Source organism: Pseudophryne corroboree, chromosome 1 (assembly GCF_028390025.1).
Source record: "Pseudophryne corroboree isolate aPseCor3 chromosome 1, aPseCor3.hap2, whole genome shotgun sequence".
In the NCBI taxonomy this organism is placed as follows: Eukaryota; Metazoa; Chordata; class Amphibia; order Anura; family Myobatrachidae; genus Pseudophryne; species Pseudophryne corroboree.
The window spans coordinates 838,268,219-838,288,832 of NC_086444.1; the positions used below are offsets into that span (position 1 = coordinate 838,268,219).

At 44.9% G+C, this 20,614-nt stretch overlaps 1 protein-coding gene across 9 annotated transcripts in view; it reads left to right on the forward strand.

The window, feature by feature from the left end:
- The window catches only part of WDFY3 (WD repeat and FYVE domain containing 3), a 462,687-nt gene that overhangs the window by 322,867 nt on the left and 119,206 nt on the right, over nt 1-20,614 (forward strand). For all 9 annotated transcript variants that reach the window (XM_063919895.1, XM_063919894.1, XM_063919893.1 and 6 more), the window contains 4 exons: nt 6,273-6,433; nt 7,923-8,034; nt 11,001-11,191; nt 20,191-20,343. In XM_063919895.1, the coding sequence (XP_063775965.1) occupies nt 6,273-6,433; nt 7,923-8,034; nt 11,001-11,191; nt 20,191-20,343 (617 nt within the window). The remainder of the gene's footprint in view (nt 1-6,272; nt 6,434-7,922; nt 8,035-11,000; nt 11,192-20,190; nt 20,344-20,614) is intronic.

The window sequence follows — 20,614 nt, forward strand, 5'->3', positions numbered from 1 at the left end:
TATAATTATAGCGTTTTTGGTGTGTGCTGGCAAACTCTCCCTCTGTCTCTCCAAAGGGCTAGTGGGTCCTGTCCTCTATCAGAGCATTCCCTGTGTGTGTGCTGTGTGTCGGTACGTGTGTGTCGACATGTATGAGGACGATGTTGGTGAGGAGGCGGAGCAATTGCCTGTAATGGTGATGTCACTCTCTAGGGAGTCGACACCGGAATGGATGGCTTATTTAAGGAATTACGTGATAATGTCAACACGCTGCAAGGTCGGTTGACGACATGAGACGGCCGACAAACAATTAGTACCGGTCCAGACGTCTCAAAAACACCGTCAGGGGTTTAAAACGCCCGTTTACCTTAGTCGGTCGACACAGACACGGACACTGAATCCAGTGTCGACGGTGAATAAACAAACGTATTCCTCATTAGGGCCACACGTTAAGGGCAATGAAGGAGTTGTTACATATTTCTGATACTACAAGTACCACAAAGATGGGTATTATGTGGGAGTGAAAAAACTACCGTAGTTTTTCCTGAATCAGATAAAATAAAATGAAGTGTGTGATGAGGCGTGGGTTTACCCCGATAGCAAATATTGGCGTTATACCTTTTCCCGCCAGAAGGTAGGGCGCGTTGGGAAACACCCCTTAGGGTGGATAAGGCGCTCACACGCTTATCATGTGGCGTTACCGTCTCCAGATACGGCCGCCCTCAAGGAGCCAGCTGATATGAAGCTGGAGTAATATCCTAAAAAGTATATACACACATACGGTGGTTATACTGCGACCAGCGATCGTCTCAGCCTGGAAATGCAGTGCTGGGTTGGCTTGGTCGGATTCCCTGACTGAAAATATTTTAGTGATATAGAGCATTTAATAGGATGCAGTCTATATATATATATATATATATGCGAGATGCACAGAGGGATATTTGCACTCTGGCATCAAGATAAGTGCGTTGTCCATATCTGTCAGAAGATGTTATGGACACGACAGTGGTCAGGTGATGCAGATCCCATACGGCACATGAAAGTATGGTCGTATAAAGGAGAGGAGGTACTTGGGGTCGGTCCATCGGACCTGGGGGCCACGGCAACAGCTGGGAAATACAACCTTTTTACCCCAAGTCACATCTCAGCAGAAAAAGACACAGTCTTTTCAGCCTCAATCTTTCCGTTCCCATAAGGGCATGCGGGCAAAAGGCCAGTCATATCTGCCCAGACATAGAGGAAAGGGAAGTAGACTGCAGAAGGCAGCCCCTTTCCAGGAACAGAAGCCCTCCACCGAGTCTGCCAAGTCCTCAGCAGGACGCTTGGGCCGTGCAAGCTGACTCAGGTGAGGTGGGGGGTCGTCTCAAGAGTCTCAGCGTGCAGTGGGATCACTCGCAAGTTGACCCCTAGATCGTACAAAGTATTATCCCAGGGGTACAGTTTGGAGATTCGAGACATTTTTTCCTCGCAGGTTCCTGAAGTCTGCTTTACCAAAGGCTCCCTCCGACAGGGAGGCAGTATGGTGAAAAAATTCACAAGCTGTATTTCCAGCAGGTGATAATCAAAGTACCCCTCCTACAATCAAGGAAAAGGGTATTAGTCTTCCACACTATATTGTGGTACTGAAGCCAGACGGCTTGGTGAGACATATTCTAAATCTGAAATCTTTGAACACTTACATACAAAGGTTCAAATCAAGATGGAGTCACTCAGAACAGTGATAGCGAACCGGAAAAAAGGGGACTATATGGTGTCCCTGGACATCAAGGATTACCTACATGTCCAAATTTGCCCTTCTCAACAAAGGTACCTATGGTTCGTGGTACAGAACTGTCAATATCAGTTTCTGACGCTGCCGTTGAATTATCCACGGCACCCCGGGCTTTTACCAAGGTAATGGCCGAAAAGATGACTCTCTTCAAAAGAAAAGGGCATCTTAATTATCCCTTACTTGGACGATATCCTGAAAAGGGAAAGGTCCAGAGAACAGTTGGAGGTCGGAATAGCACTATCTAAAGTAGTTCTACGACAGCACGAGTGGATTCTAAATATTCCAAAAATCGCAGCGTTTTTCCGACGATACGTCTGCTGTTCCTAGGAATGATTCTGGGCATAGTCCAGAAAAAGGTGTTTCTCCTGGAGGAGAAAGCCAGGGAGCTATCCGAACTAGTCAGAAACCTCCTAAAACCAGGCCAAGTATCAGTGCATCAATGCACAGGAGTCCTGGGAAAAATGGTGGCTTCTTACGAAGCAATTCCATTCGGCAGATCTCACGCAAAAAAATTTTCAGAGGGATTTGCTGGACGAATGGTCCGGATCGCATCTTCAGATGCATCAGCAGATAATCCTGTCTCCAAGGACAAGGGTGTCTCTTCTGTGGGGGCTGCAGAGTGCTCATCTTCTAGAGGACAGCACATTCAGCATTCAGGACTGTGTTCTGGTGACCACGGATGCCAGCCTGAGAGGCTGGGAAGCAGTCACACAGGGAAGAAATTTCCAAGGAGTGTGGTCAAGTCTGGAGACTTTTTCTCCACATGAATATACTGGAGCTAAGAGCAATTTACAATGCTCTGAGCCTAGGAAGACCTCTGCTTCAAAGTCAGTCGGTGCTGATCTGGTCGGACATCATCATGGCAGTCGCCCACGTAAACAGACGGGGCGGCACAAGAAGCAGGAGGGCAATGACAGCAAGAACTTTTCGCTGAGCGAAAAATCATGTGATAACACTGTCAGCAGTGTTCATTCCGGGAGTGGAAAACTGAATTTCCTCAGCAGGAATGAATTCCACTCGGAAAAGTGGGAACTTCATCTGGAAGTTTCCACATGATTGTAAACCGTTGGGAAAGACCAAAGGTGGTCAGTTCCCTCCTCTGCCTCTCATACCCAGGGTATTGAGAATTATAGGAAATGGTGTGAGGCCAGGAAGGCTCCACGGAAGAATTTCAACAAGGTTAATTCCTATATTTCCTGCAAACAGGAGTGTCTATGGGCCTCAAATTGGGGTCCATTAAGGTTCAAATTTCGGCCTGTCGATTTTCTTCCAGAAAGAATTGGCTTCAGTTCCTGAAGTCCAGAAGTTTGTTAAGGGAGTACTGCATATACAACCCCTTTTGATGTCTCCAGTGGCACTGGGGGATCTCAACGTAGTTTTGGGGATTCCAAAAATCACATTGGTTTAAACCACTAAAACAAATCTGTGGATTTGATATATCTCACATGGAAAGTGACCATGATGTTGGCCCTGGCCTCGGCCAGGCGAGTGTCAAAATTGGCGGCTTTGTCTCACAAAGCCATATCTGATTGTCCATTCGGACAGAGCAAAGCTGCGGACTCGTCCCCAGTTTATCCCTAAGGTGGTGTCAGCGTTGCACCTGAACCAGCTTATTGTGGTACCTGCGGCTACTAGGGACTTGGAGGACTCCAAGTTGCTGGATGTTGTCAGGGCCCTGAAAATATAGTTTTCCAGGTCGGCTGGAGTCAGGAAATCTGACTTGCTGTTTTATCCTGTATGCACCCAACAAGCTGGGTGCCCCTGCTTTTAAGCAGACTATTGCTCGTTGGATTTGTAGTACAATTCAGCTTGCACATTCTGTGGCAGGCTTGCCACAGCCAAAAATATGTAAATGCCCATTCCACAAGGAAGGTGGGCTCATCTTGGGCGGCTGCCCGAGGGGTCTCGGCTTTACAACTTTGCCGAGCGGCTACGTGGTCGGGGGAGAACACGTTTGTAAAATCCTACAAATTTGATACCCTGGCTAAGGAGGACCTGGAGTTCTCTCATTCGGTGCTGCAGAGTCATCCGCACTCTCCCGCCCGTTTGGGAGCTTTGGTATAATCCCCATGGTCCTTTCAGGAACCCCAGCATCCACTAGGACGATAGAGAAAATAAGAATTTACTTACCGATAATTCTATTTCTCGGAGTCCGTAGTGGATGCTGGGCGCCCATCCCAAGTGCGGATTATCTGCAATACTTGTACATAGTTATTGTTAACTAAATCGGGTTATTGTTGTAGTGAGCCATCTTTCAGAGGCTCCTCTGTTTTCATACTGTTAACTGGGTTCAGATCACAGGTTGTACAGTGTGATTGGTGTGGCTGGTATGAGTCTTACCCGGGATTCAAAATCCTTCCTTATTATGTACGCTCGTCCGGGCACAGTATCCTAACTGAGGCTTGGAGGAGGGTCATAGGGGGAGGAGCCAGTGCACACCACCTGATCCTAAAGCTTAACTTTTGTGCCCTGTCTCCTGCGGAGCCGCTATTCCCCATGGTCCTTTCAGGAACCCCAGCATCCACTACGGACTCCGAGAAATAGAATTATCGGTAAGTAAATTCTTATTATCTGATCCATTCCGACAAATACATGTCGGTATGGATCCGACTTTAATTGAATATACCCCATAGTGTGTGTAAATCTGGTTCTGGTACTAGCCAGTGCCTCCTGAGCCATTTACCTCACAGCACGTCCCTGGACTGGCCATATCATTCATCTGAACTCTCCAGAATGCTCCTTGAATCAATTTGGGGCAACTTTGGATCAATGTCGCAGTACATTGTCCTGCTAGGATATGCCATTGTTGTGAGGGTACATGAAGGGCTGCAAATAGTCACCAAGCACTGCATTGTAGCAGTTACCAGTCAAAGATGTGTTCAGGCAGACCAGCAGACCAAACCCATGCCACATGTACACTCCCCGCACCATTATGGAACCACCACCAACCTGCACAGTGCCTTGTTGACAGCTGGGGTCCATGGCCTCATGGGGTCTGCACCACACCCGAACACTACCATCAGCCTGAAACAACTGGAAGCATGACTCCTAAAACCACATCACATGTTGCCAATCTTCCAGGGTCCAATTAGTGATATCACAAGCCCAGCTGAAGCGCTGTATCCAGTGTAGCAGTGTTAACAGGGGCACTCTGGTGGGTCTTCTGCTCCCATATACCATGGAAGCTAAGGATAGACTGACCTGCTGCATATGCGTCTGGTACCTCCTGCATTGAGTGTGGGTGTGATTGGTGCCAGTGTCATGTGACTGTTACCATGGACAATTCTGGCCAGTTGTCGCTGGTCACAGTCGTTAAGCACTTGCGGTCGGCCACTGCACTGTCCATGGTGAGTGTTAATGCCTTCCGTGAGGCATTTTCAGTACACACGTGACACCATAGATCGACGAATGTTGAATGTCCATACTATTTTCAGAAATGGAAAGTCCCATCTGTCAGGCAGCTACTATCATGCCCCGTTCGAAGTCCAATAAATCATGCTGTGTTGCCATGAGCAGCCTAGCCGGTGATCAAGCTGACTCACGAGATCTCCGATTACAATTTATGCAGGTCTGCCCATTTCCAAGACTTCACAGTACGGTGGCAATACCTATTACCTTTGCATACTGCTGTCCCATGACTTCTGTCACTTCAGTCTATTTATTGTGAGAAGAGTTTGTGTCAAACCTTTCTGCCCACTAGATATAGGTCAGAGCTAAAAATAAAATAAAATTGTAAATCTCATATCTGCCAAGTATGGTCAGGTCGACCATCCATACATACATACATACATCCATACATACATCCATACATACATCCATACATACATACATCCATACATCCATACATACATCCATACATCCATCCATCCATACATACATACATACATACATACATACATACATACATACATACATGGATGTGGTCAAATCTGAAAGTTGTGAAGGTTCAGCAGGGCGCCAATAGCACTATCAGATAATGGTCATGTGGTCATCATTCGAACAGACATATAACTATTTAGGAGCCCCCATGCTTTGTAGGGAGTGACACTTGTCACTCCCCTCACATACCTAATTGGGCTACTCAACTGCACCTTGATCTGCACTTCTTGTGAAAAATGTAATGTTAGAGCTTGCGGTTGCCTGATTGCTATTATAACATTCAGAGGCTTTTAATGCTTTGTTCTGCCTGCAGTTAAGTAGCCAGACGCTAGTTAAGCTCCTTCCTGGCTGTGGATGCCAGGCCTTAGAGGAGATAGCAGAGGAGACAGCAGGGTATGGAGCCCTTGTATATGCGCTACACAGGTTCCAGCAGCTGAGGGGCCTGATGGGCTTATTGGAGCTGATAGTTTTTCTTGTTAAACCTAATTAGTTACACCTACATCTCAACCAGCTAGACCCACATTTCTGTGAACCTTTCTGTCTGGAAGGGCTACATTTTGAATCTTGAAATAACAGGCTGCACTTTACCTGTAGATTTAATGTTTTTGGGAAATATATGATTGAACGTTGTTTTATTTCTTAGGTAAAGATTCAAAGTCTGAATCTGGAACTTTGTCCCTGGTGTCACTGGTGCCTGAAGAAAAGGTGTCCTTTGGGCTCTATGCACTATCAGTGTCTTCTCTGACAGTGGCCAGAATAAGGAAGGTTTATAACAAACTAGACAGCAAAGCAATTGCAAAGCAGGTAAGCTTCATTATGCAAGTTGTATTGTCAGTATGGCTGCCTAAATTATATATTGGGCCTGATCCTGTGGTGAGAGTAAAGAAAAAAGCTAATAACTGTGCACCTGTGCAAAACCATATTGTGTTGCAGGTGGGGCAGATGTAACATGTGCAGAGAGCTTGTCCAGCATGTGTGGGCTACGTGCAAAAGCAGCCAGTCTTCAAAATAAAAAAGAAACTGTATTTGCACCCCTTGCATTGCAACATGGTTTGTCCAGAAGCACAGTTACCTGATTTTTTTGCCTTGCTCCCCACTCAGAATCAGGCAATTGTGTTTCTGATGATTATATCTGACCACATTCAGCTTAGGAAGGGATATAGTTCACATTATAGTTGAAATCCATTTAATTGTATATTGTATAATAATTTATCTCAGTTTTACATTTTCTGTATTTACTTACTGTGAGTGGACATGATGCACATGTCCCAAGCAGCAGCTGGACCACTCTGTGTGACCAGCGTGTGATCAGATAGCAAGGCCATGTATTCACTGAGGACAATCAATGGGCAAACAGTCACATCAATCTTTCCCTGACTATGAATTATTCTGTGAGTAAATATGGCATTTCTGTAAGACATATAGTTAATTTTTGCTTTTCCTCTATATCCCGGATATTGATTATAAATAATGATGTAATATATTGCAGTGTTTTCTAAAAACATTGTGTTACTATGGGGACCTTGTCAATGAACATATGTACAGGATTTCCCTTTGTTGGCATGTATTCGTTCTATAATCAAACACATGATAAAAATCACATGATCTGCTCTTTTATTACGGGGTATGATAGGCATAACTATCAGCGTGGGCATCAATAAGAAATATTACTATCCGAAATGATCCGAACTTTATTCATCACATGTTTAAATGGTACATTCACATCTGAAAAATAATGGATAATATAGCCAGAAGCTGCCCAATATCTTTGAAGAGATGAACGTTTCTACTAGTGATGTATCTCCTAGCAATCTATGTGTATTATATCTGTAAGTGAGGAGGAGGCTCAGTCTCTGCCACCTCCTATAATGTGTACACGTCTGATCCTTTTGCAGGAAGAACAAGACTTGCCATTTGCTAAGCAGGAAACTCCCCATTATTTGTTTTCTTTGCACCCTCGCGAAATTGTGTTCTGTGTGTGAGTGTAATTCCAGGCATAGCTTCTCCCATCAGAAGATGCAACATGTCGCACCTGTCTTCCATATTTCCCCTTTCTATAGATGTGTGCCATTGTGCAGATGATTGTATAGTGGGTCCCCATTTTGTATTTTTTTCTTCTTTGCTATATATAGTCGTAGAGACATACAAATTGACATTTTGCATATCAGTGATACAATATTTAGATCCTTATAAGACCACTTTAAAGATGTCTTTTGGGACTAACCATATTAGAGATGTCATCCAGTATTATTTCTGTGTTGAGTAACTTTTTACTTCTATATGTTTTATTTAGCTAGCGATATCGTCTCATGAGAATGCCACCCCTGTGAAACTGCTACATAACTCCGCTGGGCATTTGAATGGACCCGCTCGAACAATAGGAGCAGCCCTCATTGGCTACTTAGGTAAGCCTTGTGTCATCGGGATTGCGTGTCATCAGTTAGTAATGTGTGTACTGTGGGGGTGATTCCGAGTTGTTCGTTCGCTCGCTAGCTGCTTTTAGCAGCATTGCACACGCTAAGCCGCCGCCCTCTGGGAGTGTATTTTAGCTTAGCAGAATAGCGAACGAAAGATTATCAGAATTGCGAATAGAAAATTCTTAGCAGTTTCTGAGTAGCTTTAGACCTACTCACAAATAGCGATCAGTTCAGTCAGTTTCGTTCCTGGTTTGACGTCACATACACGCCCAGCGTTCGCCCAGCCACCCCCCCGTTTCTCCAGACACTCCCGCGTTTTTCCCTGATATGCCTGCGTTTTTCCGCACACTCCCAGAAAACGGCCAGTTTCCGCCCAGAAACACCCACTTCCTGTCAATCACACTCCGAACACTTCAACGATGAAAACTCTTCGTTCGGACGTGAGTAAATCTACTAAGTTTTGAGCTAAAATACTAACCGCATGCGCACTGCGAACCATGCGCATGCGCATTTTTGCCTTAATCGCTCCGTTACGAAACTCGGCAACGAGCGAACAACTCGGAATGACCCCCTGTATGCGGGTTTGCTCTGCAATTTTTGATGGATCGTATCATCCGTTTGACTCTTATAATTCCATAGACATGTTTCATCTAGCAGTAGAGTGGACAGGGCAATGTAAATTATACCCCATAAATAGACTGGGAACCATGCACTTTATTGCTACATGTACATTTTAACATTTTTGTATATATTTTTCTTATATAAAAAAATACTGTGGATTTGTTATGAGCTATTTCAGAGGTTCCCAAACGTGGTCCTCGAGGCACTCCAACATTCCAGGATTTAGGTATACCCATGGTTCAGCACAGATGGTTAAATCATATTGACTGAGGTGCTAATTAAGTCACCTGTGGCCAAGAATGGATACATTTAAGACCTGGACCATTGGGTGCCTTGAGGACCGCGTTTGGGAACCTCTGAGCTATTTCAATATTTCATGCTCCCCACTCTTTATTTGTTTTCCATTTGATGACTTATGGAAGCAGCCTTATTTGTGGAGCACTCTGCATTTCTCTCTGGTGCTATTGTTGTGTTGGTGTGTAACTGAGAAAGTAAACATTCTAGGAAATATTATTCAATCTGAAGGATATTTCGGTATTACTATTTTTTTTAAATAAAAAAAATCATGTATACCCCTTCCAGATTTATTTTAAAATTCTGTGTTTTTGTGCGTGGAAGGAATATATCCCCGGGTCGGTGCCCCTACTATTGACCAGGGTTTTTCTGGCGACATTCTTCCCAGGTAGACAATTCGTGTAAAGTGTGAATAGGGCGACCTGGTATTTTACTCCCAGATCGCACTTAGAAGCCTCTGTTAGGCTGTTCAGGGCTACCTGTGGAAGGGGGGAGGAAAGGGGGGAGGCTACCAGGAAGGGTTCGGGGCTGTCAGGAGGGGGCTGGAACTGCCTGCTTACACCATGTCAGAGATGCGCTTCCTGCTTCCCTTGCCCAGTGTGTGTGTATGAGTGTGATGTGTGTATATAAAATGTTTGTGTGTATATGACTTGTGTGTGTTCATGACATGTATGTATGAGTGTAACGTGTGTGTATGACTGTGACATGAGAGCAGCCTGGCAACCGTGGCTTGTATAATGCCAGGGCAGACCAGGCTTATGTCTGAGAGGGGACGGCCCGGGAATTTCCCATCTCAGGTGTAGTGTGGAAGTGGGTCTTGAGCAAAAACCCCGGATTGAGCAATGAAATTCCCGGGTTGTATGTCTGAAAGTGGTATTAGTGTAATTAGCTGAGCCTGAAATTAAACATGTTGATAACTGTAGTATTTGATCTATATGAGCTTGTTAAATAATTGTCAGCAGTACAGTTTATTGACCGCAGCAAATGTACTAAACCAAAATAGTAATACGGGCCGGATTCATTTAGCCGTGGTAATTAAACATGGGTTAATTGGTCTGCCATGGCTATTCAGTTACAGCCCACAGGGCTGCTCTTAATGCAGATTTCTGTTTGAGCCTGAGGGAGTAGGAACCAAGCATGGATGGGGAGGGGGGAGATTGAGGTGACCCTAGTATATACCGAGACCTGTATATATATATTTATTATATGTATGTATGTATATATATATATATATATATATATAAATATATATAATAGTATGTTTAACATTCTGGAGGAGTAATGAAATAAATCCTTTACAAGTGCAACCGAGAACAGGAACAGACAGCTGTATTCCGTTTTTGAGCCAGCAGTAGCGGCGAGTACTTGGTGACTGGAGGAAGGGCTGTGGTGGAGATCGTAGCTGCCGCTTTGTGCATTTGACAAGGAAGATTCTGCTGCACAACCCGTTATATGCCGGCGTTTGGAGAGTGGTGGCGCTAAATTCCACAAGTAGTGGGGCTTAATTGCGGATTGTGACAGACAGCTCCAAACCATGAAAAAACTATTTTGTTTGCGGGAGTAGGGGGTGGGGGGTGGGGGGTTTGCGGTTTCTGGGTTAAACCCTCCCTTGACACTACTCCACTACTGGAACTTAAGGGTAAATGCACGTTAGCAGCAAATTTACTGTGCAAGAAAAAGAGGCAGTAATTGAATAGTCTTGGGTGTAAAAGCCTGAGCCTATCGCCTTTTCCCCACATTGTAAATTTTCTTTCAGATTTTTTCTTTAAAATCTTTTGCATTGGAGGCAGGTCGATAATATGTAAATGAGCAAAGGTGACTATAGTAACAACTAAACAATACATTTAAACAAAATATTTGAATGAAAATAAATAAAAGAAAATTACACCATACTATTGGCGTGATGGGCTAATATAATGTATATCACATGTGTAAGTGCTGTTGGGCTTGGTACATTTGTCATTAACCTTATTCGCACAGTTGTGAATTTTTTTACTAAATTAAAACGTTAAACAGCTTTTTTCTTTTTTTTCTCCCAGGAGTGAGAACATTTGTCCCTAAACCTGTGGCCACAACCTTGCAGTATATAGGTGGTGCTGCTGCCATCCTTGGCCTAGTAGCAATGGCATCTGATGTTGAAGGTCTCTACGCAGCAGTAAAGGCTCTTGTTTGTGTTGTAAAGAGCAACCCACTGGCTAGCAAAGAGATGGAGAGAATCAAAGGTTACCAGGTGTGTTGGGGCAATCGTTTAAAGACTGAATTTAAGTATCTTGTGAAACTAATTTACCATAGGGAAAAAGAGAACCTTTGCATTCATACAGATGTGTCCTTTTACATCCTTGCTGCAGTCACGCTAAACAGCCCTTGAAGTTGCGCCATGCCGTGGAGGGACTCTAGCGCTGATCGTCCTTTTTTGTTTTTGTTTTCCCATAAAAATGCATCTTAGACTCAAAGTAATGTAACGTGATGCACAGGCAGCTACTGCTGATTAAAATGATATGCAGCATGCCTGTATTCTGTCATTGCGGCTCTATCTGCTTCCGAAGTGCCACGTTACCATGTTTTCCAGGAAAACGCTAGCATAGCATTTTGTATGCAAATACAGTCACAGTCAACACAGCATATAGGCAAGCTGCATATATTTTAATCAGCAGAAGCTGCTTGTGCGTCCTATTACATTACTTTACACCTAACCTTTACATTATCGTGAAAAAAACGCAAACGAGTCCCACGGCACTCGTGTTATGCGCACGGAGCAAAGATGTAAGAGGACACATCTGTACAACTATAATGGAAATACTAGTAAGTAGATAGATCTACAGTATTTGCCAGATGGTATGTAGGAGACACGCTGTGTGTGTGCACAAAATTGTAAGGGTGCACATGATCAATCACGTCATAGAAATCATTTTGCGGCATGTGAGGCTTCTTGTAAAGACTTTTTTGTCAGTTATTTATAAAGATCATTTAGCAAAACTGTATAGGAAACGTAGAGAACCCCTGACATACCCGTGTGATTTGTGAGAATTGAGTATAGATTGTTTTTGCCAATCAATATCAATGTATTAGCTCTTGCTTCTGCTTGGGACTTATTCTGCATTGAGTACAGGTACCAGGGGACATTTTTGGAATTGCAGCAGGAATTGAGGCCTAGGTATGATGCAGCTGAAGAATAAATTAAGTATAGGTTTTAATAAATATTCATTAAAAAATGCAAGATTTGCATCTTGCATCAAGCGTTCTGCTCGGGGTACGCAGATTCATCATATTTCCTGACAAGCTGTGTGAATTCCATCTGTGCTCATATGAAAGAAAATTACTTTTCCCAAAGCGGAGATGTCACAAGTACCACATGGTCATTTGAAGGTTGTTTCTTTTCAGGTTAATTGGGTTCTCCCAATATGTCACACAGACTCTTTGGTTATTGGCATTTGAGAATACAAATGAACTTGTGTTAGAACGACAATTATTTATATACTTGCTGTCACCGAATGTGCAGTATGTGTAATGTTCAGTTGTTAAAGTTCAAAAACCACTTGCACATTCTAAAAAGGCTGCTAAGATAGAACTGCTGATAGTGGTACGTTTATCAAGACCCATCAGAAATGTAGATTCAACACTGCCATTCATTTTAGAGAAAGAAATTCTTAATTTGGATAATTTATAAAAAAAACAGATGTCAATTTGGAAACTGAGCAATGCAACACTGGCCAGCAGCGGTAAGTTTATGGCGTTCTAGGGCAGTCAGTGGTGAATCACTGCATGTGTGAGCTGGCTTCAGCATGTTCAGTGGAACTGGAAACCCAGCTTGATTTTCAGTTCCAGACTCGACAACAAAAAAAGTTTTTTTTTTAATTGGAAATAAAGAGAGAGAGAAATTATTATTATTTTTTTATTAAATAGGAAGAAAAAGTAAAAATGCTTTATTTTAATAGTATCCAAATAGAAGATAGACAGTAAATAGATAGACGGCCAATATGTTGACACCAGAAGGTTGACAGTTAAATGGTTGATATATACTTAGGTAGACAGGGTCAAAAGGTCAACAGGTTTTCATTACTTTTAGGGTTAGGCATTATTGGGAGGGTTAGGGTTAGTTTGCCGTAGGGGACGGTTAGGCACTTGGTGGATTGTCAGGTTTAGGCTGCGGAAGGGGACAGTCAGTTTTAGGCACTAGGGAGAGGGTTAGGATTAGTGTTGACCATTTCCATGTCAGCCATTTAATTGTAGACCTTTTTGACCCTATTGATATATTGACTGTCGACCATCTGGTGTTGACTTATTGACTATTTACTGTCGATCTTGTAATCCACACCTATTTAAATAATAAAGCATTTTTTTCCTGTTGTTATCCCAACTGCCTTTCTGAGACTTGTACTACCTCTGATAAATATGCATGCATATGGAAGCATCACAGGAGGCCACTGGTGATGACTACCCCTGGCACACCTTCCTGACTACACCTTCCTTGCCAGAAGGTGGACTTTAATAAATAGTTTTTGCGGGATTTAGGGCTTCTTGGTCTTTTTAAAATACTTTGAACTTTAGTAATAATCACAATTTTAAAAGTACGTACTACATTTTTTTCTGTAGCTATATGTATGTGTGTAATCGCAGTACATTTTTTGCTTTGTTTAATACACAGAATATTTCTCATACGTCCTAGAGGATGCTGGGGATGCTTCAAGAACCATGGGGTATAGACGGGATCCGCAGGAGACATGGGCACACTATAAGACTTTGAATGGGTGTGAACTGACTCCTCCCTCTATGCCCCTCCTCCAGACTCCAGTTAGATTCTGTGCCCAGCGAGACTGGATGCACACTGAGGAACTCTCCTGAGTTTCTTAGAAAAATACTTTATTTAGGTTTTTTATTTTCAGGGAGACCTGCTGGCTACAGGCTCCCTGCATCGTGGGAGTGAGGGGAGAGAAGCAGACCTACTTCTTCTGAGTTCAAAGGCTCTGCTTCTTAGGCTACTGGACACCATTAGCTCCAGAGGGGTCGATCACTACGGTACGCCTAGCTGCTTGTTCCCGGAGCCGCGCCGTCACCCCCCTCACAAAGCCAGAAGATAGAAGCCGGGTAAGTATGAGAAGATCAGAAGACTTCAGTGACTGCAGAAGACGGCTTGAGGTACCGCGCAGCGGCCTCGCTGCACGCCATGCTCCCACACTGATCATGGCACTGCAGGGTGCAGGGCGCAGGGGTGGCGCCCCGGGCAGCATGGGGGGCCGCAAATACCACTAGCATGTAATATAACAGGCACTTGTTAAGGGACCCCCGACAGTATAAAGAATTTTGAGCGGGACCGAAGCGCGCCATGTCGGGGGCCGGGCTTAGCCGCATAGCTCTCACCAGCGCCATATCTCTCTTCACAGAAGGCTGCAGAGACGCTGGCCCTGATCCTCCACACTGCTGTGCAAGTAACAGGGTGCAAAATGGGGGGGGGGCACTAGTAATTGGTGAATTATATTGTTTGATAAAAGCGCTAGCAGGTCTGGGCAGTATGGTCACTGACTTCAGAACCGGGATAGGCGCTGGGTGTGAGCTGGCTGAACACTCTCTGTGTCTTTCTAACAGGCTCTGCTGTGGGTCTGTCCCCTAATGCCCAGTGCGTTTGTGGCTGTCGGTACGTGTGTGTGTCGACATGTCTGAGGATGAATGCTCTTCCCAGGAGGAGGCTGGGGTGGGGACTGACAGTTCTGTGAGAGTGACCGTATCGGCACCGCCGACGGATGATTGGGTCAATATGCTGAGTGTTTTAAATACAAATGTGACTAAGTTGGCTAAGAGGTTTGATAAATCTGAGTCTAAGAACCAGACATGGAGGAAATCCATGGAAGATGCTTTGTCACAGGCCCAGACCCCTTTGGGGTCGCAGAAACGTGCATTTGCCCAAATAGCAGATACAGATACCGACACGGACTCCGATTCCAGTGTCGACTATAGTGATGCCATATTACATCCAAAACTGGCTGAGTATTCAGTACATGTTTGTGGCGATAAAAGATGTTTTACATATCGCTGAGGACCCTGCTGTTCCTGATACGAGGGTCTGTATGTTTAAAGGCAAGAAACCTGAGGTAACGTTTCCTCCCTCTCATGAACTGAATGCACTTTTTAAAAAAGCTTGGGAAAATCCCGACAAAAAGATACATGTTCCCAAAAGAATTCCAATGGCATATCTGTTTCCCTCTGGGGACAGGGACAGCTGGGAGTCAATCCCCACAGTAGACAAAGCTTTGTCGCGTCTGTCCAAAAAGAAGCGCTTCCGTCCCCTGACACGGCAGCCCTGAAGGATCCTGCGGATCGTAAGCAGGAAAATACCCTGAAATCCATTTATGTCACTACAGGGTCGCTACTCAGGCCCGCTGTTGCTGCGGCATGGGTGAGTAGCGCTATTGAAAAGTGGGCAGATAACTTGTCATCTGAGGTAGATTCCCTAGACAGGGATAGTGTGCTTTTGACCTTGGGTCATATCAAGGACGCTGCAGCGTATTTAAAAGAAGCGGTAAGGGATATTGGCCTTTTGGGATCAAGGTCCAATGCCATGGCAGTCTCTGCTAGGAGAGCATTGTGGATTCATCAATGAAATGCTGATTCTAAGAAGGCAATGGAGTCTTTACCGTTTAACGGTAAGGTCCTGTTTGGTGACGGCCTCACTGACCTGGTCTCTACGGCTACCGTGGGTAAGTCATCTTTTTTACCTTATGTTCCTGCACAGCAGAAGAAATCGCCTCACTATCAGATGCAGTCCTTTCGGCCCAACAAATTCAAAAAAGGACGTGGGTCCTCCTTCCTTGCTGCAAGGGGGAGAGGAAGGGGAAAAAGGTCACAGGCTGTGGCTAGTTCCCAGGAGCAGAAGTCCTCTCCGGCTTCTACCAAATCCACCTCATGACGCTGGGGCTCCTCTGCGGGAGTCCGCTCCGGTGGGGGCACGTCTCAAACTCTTCAGTCAAGTCTGGATGCACTCGGACCTGGATCCTTGGATAGTAGAAATAGTAACCCAAGGGTACAAGCTAGAGTTGCAAGACGTGCCCCCTTACCGATTTTTCAAATCGACCTTGCCAGCTTCTCTGCCAGAAAGGGAGATAGTAAGCGCTGCGATACTAAAGTTGTGTCAAAATAAAGTGATTGTCACGGTACCCCCGTCTCAACGGGGGGAAGGTTTTTATTCAAGCCTGTTCGTGGCGCCGAAGCCGTATGGCTCAGTCAGACCGATTCTAAATCTGAAATCCCTCAATTTCTTTCTAAAAAGATTCAAGTTCAAGATGGTGTGTCTCTACGAGCAGTGATCTCCAGTCTGGAGAAGGGGGATTTTATGGTGTCGGTCGACGTAAAAGATGCCTACTTACATGTCCCCATATATCCTCCACATCAGGCTTACCTGAGATTTGCTGTGCAGGATTGTCATTACCAATTTCAGACATTGCCATTTGGTCTGTCCACGGCTCCGAGGGTTTTCACCAAAGTAATGGCGGAAATTATGGTTCTCCTGCACAAGCAGGGACTCACAATTATCCCGTACTTGGACGATCTCCTCATAAAGGCGAGGACCAAGGAGAAATTGTTGAAGAATGTTGCTCTTTCGCTGACGATTCTGCAACAACACGGTTGGCTCCTAAATTTGCCAAAATCACAGTTGGATCCAACGACACGGCTGTCGTTCCTGGGTATGATTCTGGATACAGAATTACAGAGAGTTTTTTCTTCCAGTGGAAAAAGCTTTGGCAATACAGAACATGGTAAAACGGATTCTGAAACCGGCAAAGGTGTCAGTTCTTCACTGCACTCTGTTGCTGGGGAAGATGGTGGCGGCCTACGAGGCCATTCCGTATGGCAGGTTCCATGCGAGGGTGTTTTAGTGGAACCTGCTGGACCAGTGGTCTGGGTCTCACCTGGACATGCACCAGAAAATTTTTCCATCTCCCAGGACAAGAATTTCCCTTCTGTGGTGGCTGCACAGTTCTCACCTTCTGGAGGGACGCAGGTTCGGGATTCAGGATTGGATCCTGGTGACCATGGATGCAAGCCTCCGAGGCTGGGGAGCAGTCACACAGGGAAGAAACTTTCAGGGAAAGTGGTCAAGTCAGGAAGCTTGTCTACACATAAACATTCTGGAATTAAGAGCCATCCACAACGGCATACTGCAAGCAGACCATCTTCTTCGAGGTCTGCCGGTCTTGATTCAGTCAGACAACGTGACAGCAGTGGCGTACATAAACCGCCAAGGCGGAACAAAGAGCAGAGCGGCGATGGCCAAGGCCACGAAGATTCTTCGCTGGGCGGAAAGACATGCCAGCGCTCTGGCAGCGGTCTTCATTCCAGGAGTGGACAACTGGGAAGCAGATTTCCTCAGCAGACACGATCTCCATCCAGGAGAGTGGGGTCTTCATCAAGAGGTCTTTGCAGAAGTGACAAATCGTTGGGGAGTTCCTCAAGTGGACATGATGGCGTCCCGCCTCAACAAGAAACTTCAGAAATATTGTTCCAGGTCAAGGGACCTTCAGGCGATAGCGGTGGACGCCCTAGTGACACCGTGGGTGTTTCAGTCAGTCTGTGTGTTCCCTCCACTTCCACTCATTCCAAGGGTGATAAAAATTATAAGAAGAACAAGGGTTCTGGCGATCCTCATTGTTCCGGATTAGCCAAAAAGGGCCTGGTATCCAGATCTTCAGGAGTTGCTCATAGAAGATCCCTGGCCTCTTCCTCTTCGGGAGGACCTGTTACAACAGGGGCCGTGCGTGTATCAGGACTTACCTCGGCTGCGTTTGACGGCGTGGCGGTTGAACGCCAAATCCTAGCCCGAAAGGGTATTTCCAGTGAAGTCATTCCTACACTTCTTCAGGCTAGAAAAGAAGTAACGGCAAAGCATTACCACCGTATTTGGAGAAAATGTGTGTCTTGGTGTGAATCCAAGAAGGCTCCTACGGAAGAATTTCACCTGGGGCGGTTGCTCCATTTCCTACAAGCAGGTGTGGATGCGGGCTTAAAGTTAGGCTCTATTAAGGTACAGATTTCGGCCTTATCGATCTTTTTTTCAAAAAGAATTGGCCTCCCTTCCAGAAGTTCAGACCTTCGTGAAGGGCGTGCTGCACATCCAACCTCCCTTTGTGCCCCCAGTGGCACCATGGGATCTTAATGTGGTGTTGCAATTCTTGCAAACACATTGGTTTGAACCTTTGCGCAAGGTTGAGTTAAAATTCCTTACTTGGAAAGTGGTCATGTTGTTGGCCTTGGCGTCTGCAAGGCGAGTATCTGAATTGGCGGCTTTATCTCACAAAAGCCCCTATTTGATTTTCCATGCTGATAGAGCGGAGTTGAGAACTCGTCAGCAATTTCTGCCAAAAGTGAATTCATCCTTTCATGTTAACCAGCCAATTGTGGTGCCAGTGGCTACTGACGCCTTGGCGGAGTCAAAGTCTCTCGATGTGGTCAGAGCTTTGAAGATTTATGTCACCAGAACGGCGCAGATTACGAAAACAGAGGCTCTGTTTGTCCTGTAGGCTCCCAACAAGATTGGGGCTCCTGCTTCTAAGCAGACTATTGCGCGCTGGATTTGTAATACAATTCAGCAGGCTCATTCTACGGCAGGATTGCCGTTAACGGAATCTGTGAAAGCCCATTCTACCAGAAAGGTGGGCTCATCCTGGGCGGCTGCTCGGGGAGTCTCGGCGTTACAACTTTGCCGAGCTGCTACTTGGTCGGGTTCAAACACCTTTACGAAGTTTTACAAGTTTGATACCCTTGCTGAGGAGGACCTCTTGTTTGGTCAATCGGTGCTGCAGAGTCATCCGCACTCTCCCGCCCGTTCTAGAGCTTTGGTATAAACCCCATGGTCCTTGAAGCATCCCCAGCATCCTCTAGGACAGGCTTTCCCAACCACGGTCCTCAAGGCACACTAACAGTGCATGTTTTAGTGATATCCAGGCTTCAGCACAGGTGACTTAATTAGTAGCTCAGTTATTTTGAGTTAACCATCTGTGCTGCAGCCTGGCTATCACTAAAACCTGCACTGTTGGTGTGCCTTGAGGACCGTGGTTGGGAAAGCCTGCTCTAGGACATATGAGAAAATAGGATTTTTATACCTACCGGTAAATCCTTTTCTCTTAGTCCGTAGAGGATGCTGGGCGCCCGTCCCAGTGTGGGCTGTATCTGCAGTTTGCTGTAGTTACGCTCATGTTGCGTTGAGAGTAGTCACTCTGTGACTGTTGTTGGTCATGCCGTTACATGCGTTTTTTGTTGAATGCCATGTTGTACGGCGTGTTAGTGGTGTGAGCTGGTATGTATCTCACCTTAGTTTAAACTAGTTAAATAAATCCTTTCCTCGAAATGTCCGTCTCCCTGGGCACAGTTCCTATAACTGGAGTCTGGAGGAGGGGCATAGAGGGAGGAGCCAGTTCACACCCATTCAAAGTCTTATAGTGTGCCCATGTCTCCTGCGGATCCCGTCTATACCCCATGGTTCTTGAAGCATCACCAGCATCCTCTACGGACTAAGAGAAAAGGATTTACCGGTAGGTATTAAAATCCTATATAATCAAGCTAGTTAGTGTGATATCAATTTAATATAATCCAGTCTAAGGTGTTCCAGTTTCTGTGGTATATACCTTTTTATAAGTGTTATCATACATGACTTTCTTTATGTTTAAGCTGGGTACACACAGGAGCAACGGGACTTTGTGCCGACATCAGAACAAATCCCCGTGATCCTGGATTGCCCATACGCACTGGAGCAACATTAATGAAGGACAGAACGATCATGTACTATCCTTTATTAGCACACTACAGGACGCTAGCGATATCATTATGTTTCATGTGCAGCACAACACACCTGACAATGTTGCTGTAGACTACGGGCACCTGCATATCAGGGATGTGCACCAAATTGAGCGCAATGTCATCTGGTCCAGCGGATCAGAGCGACATATCGCTCAGTGTGTACCCAGCTTTAGTAGTGCTTGGTGATGGTTTTGTTTCCATATTCCTTAGTAGATAAGGGACATCATTTTTGTGCTAATTGTGGTTGGTTAGACATTGCTTGTTTTTGTTTTTAATTTAGCAAAATAAGCAAAATCACCTAATAAAACACATCACACATGTAGATTGTATGTGTGTTACCATACCGTGTTGGTGCGAGATACTGTAAATCCAGGCACATTACATTCATATCTATGTCCTATCTCCTATTTAAAACTTTTTGTTATTCTTTTGTCCTTCGCTTAGCTATTAGCTATGTTGCTGAAGAAGAAGAGAGGACTTCTCAACAGCCACATATTGCATCTTACATTTTCCTTGGTAGGAACAGTGGATAGTGGCCACGAGACATCCATCATACCCAACTCCACTGCTTTCCAGGACCTGCTGTGTGACTTTGAGGTATTTGACAGAACGGAACAGTGTTTCCTGTTGTTTTAGAAGCATAAGTCACTAACTAGATTTATTTCAGTTTTGAGAATGTTGAAGAACTAAAGTGATGATAACATATAAACAGACTTGTTAACCTACCAGTGATTTGCAAGTGAAGGGTGCTGATCTGGCCTTGCGCAAATACCAGTTATTTTAAGTATATTCTGCATAGACATGGTATAAATGATATCTATGTACAGTATATAGTCTTTTGAATATTTTGGCCCTAATTTTAACTTGT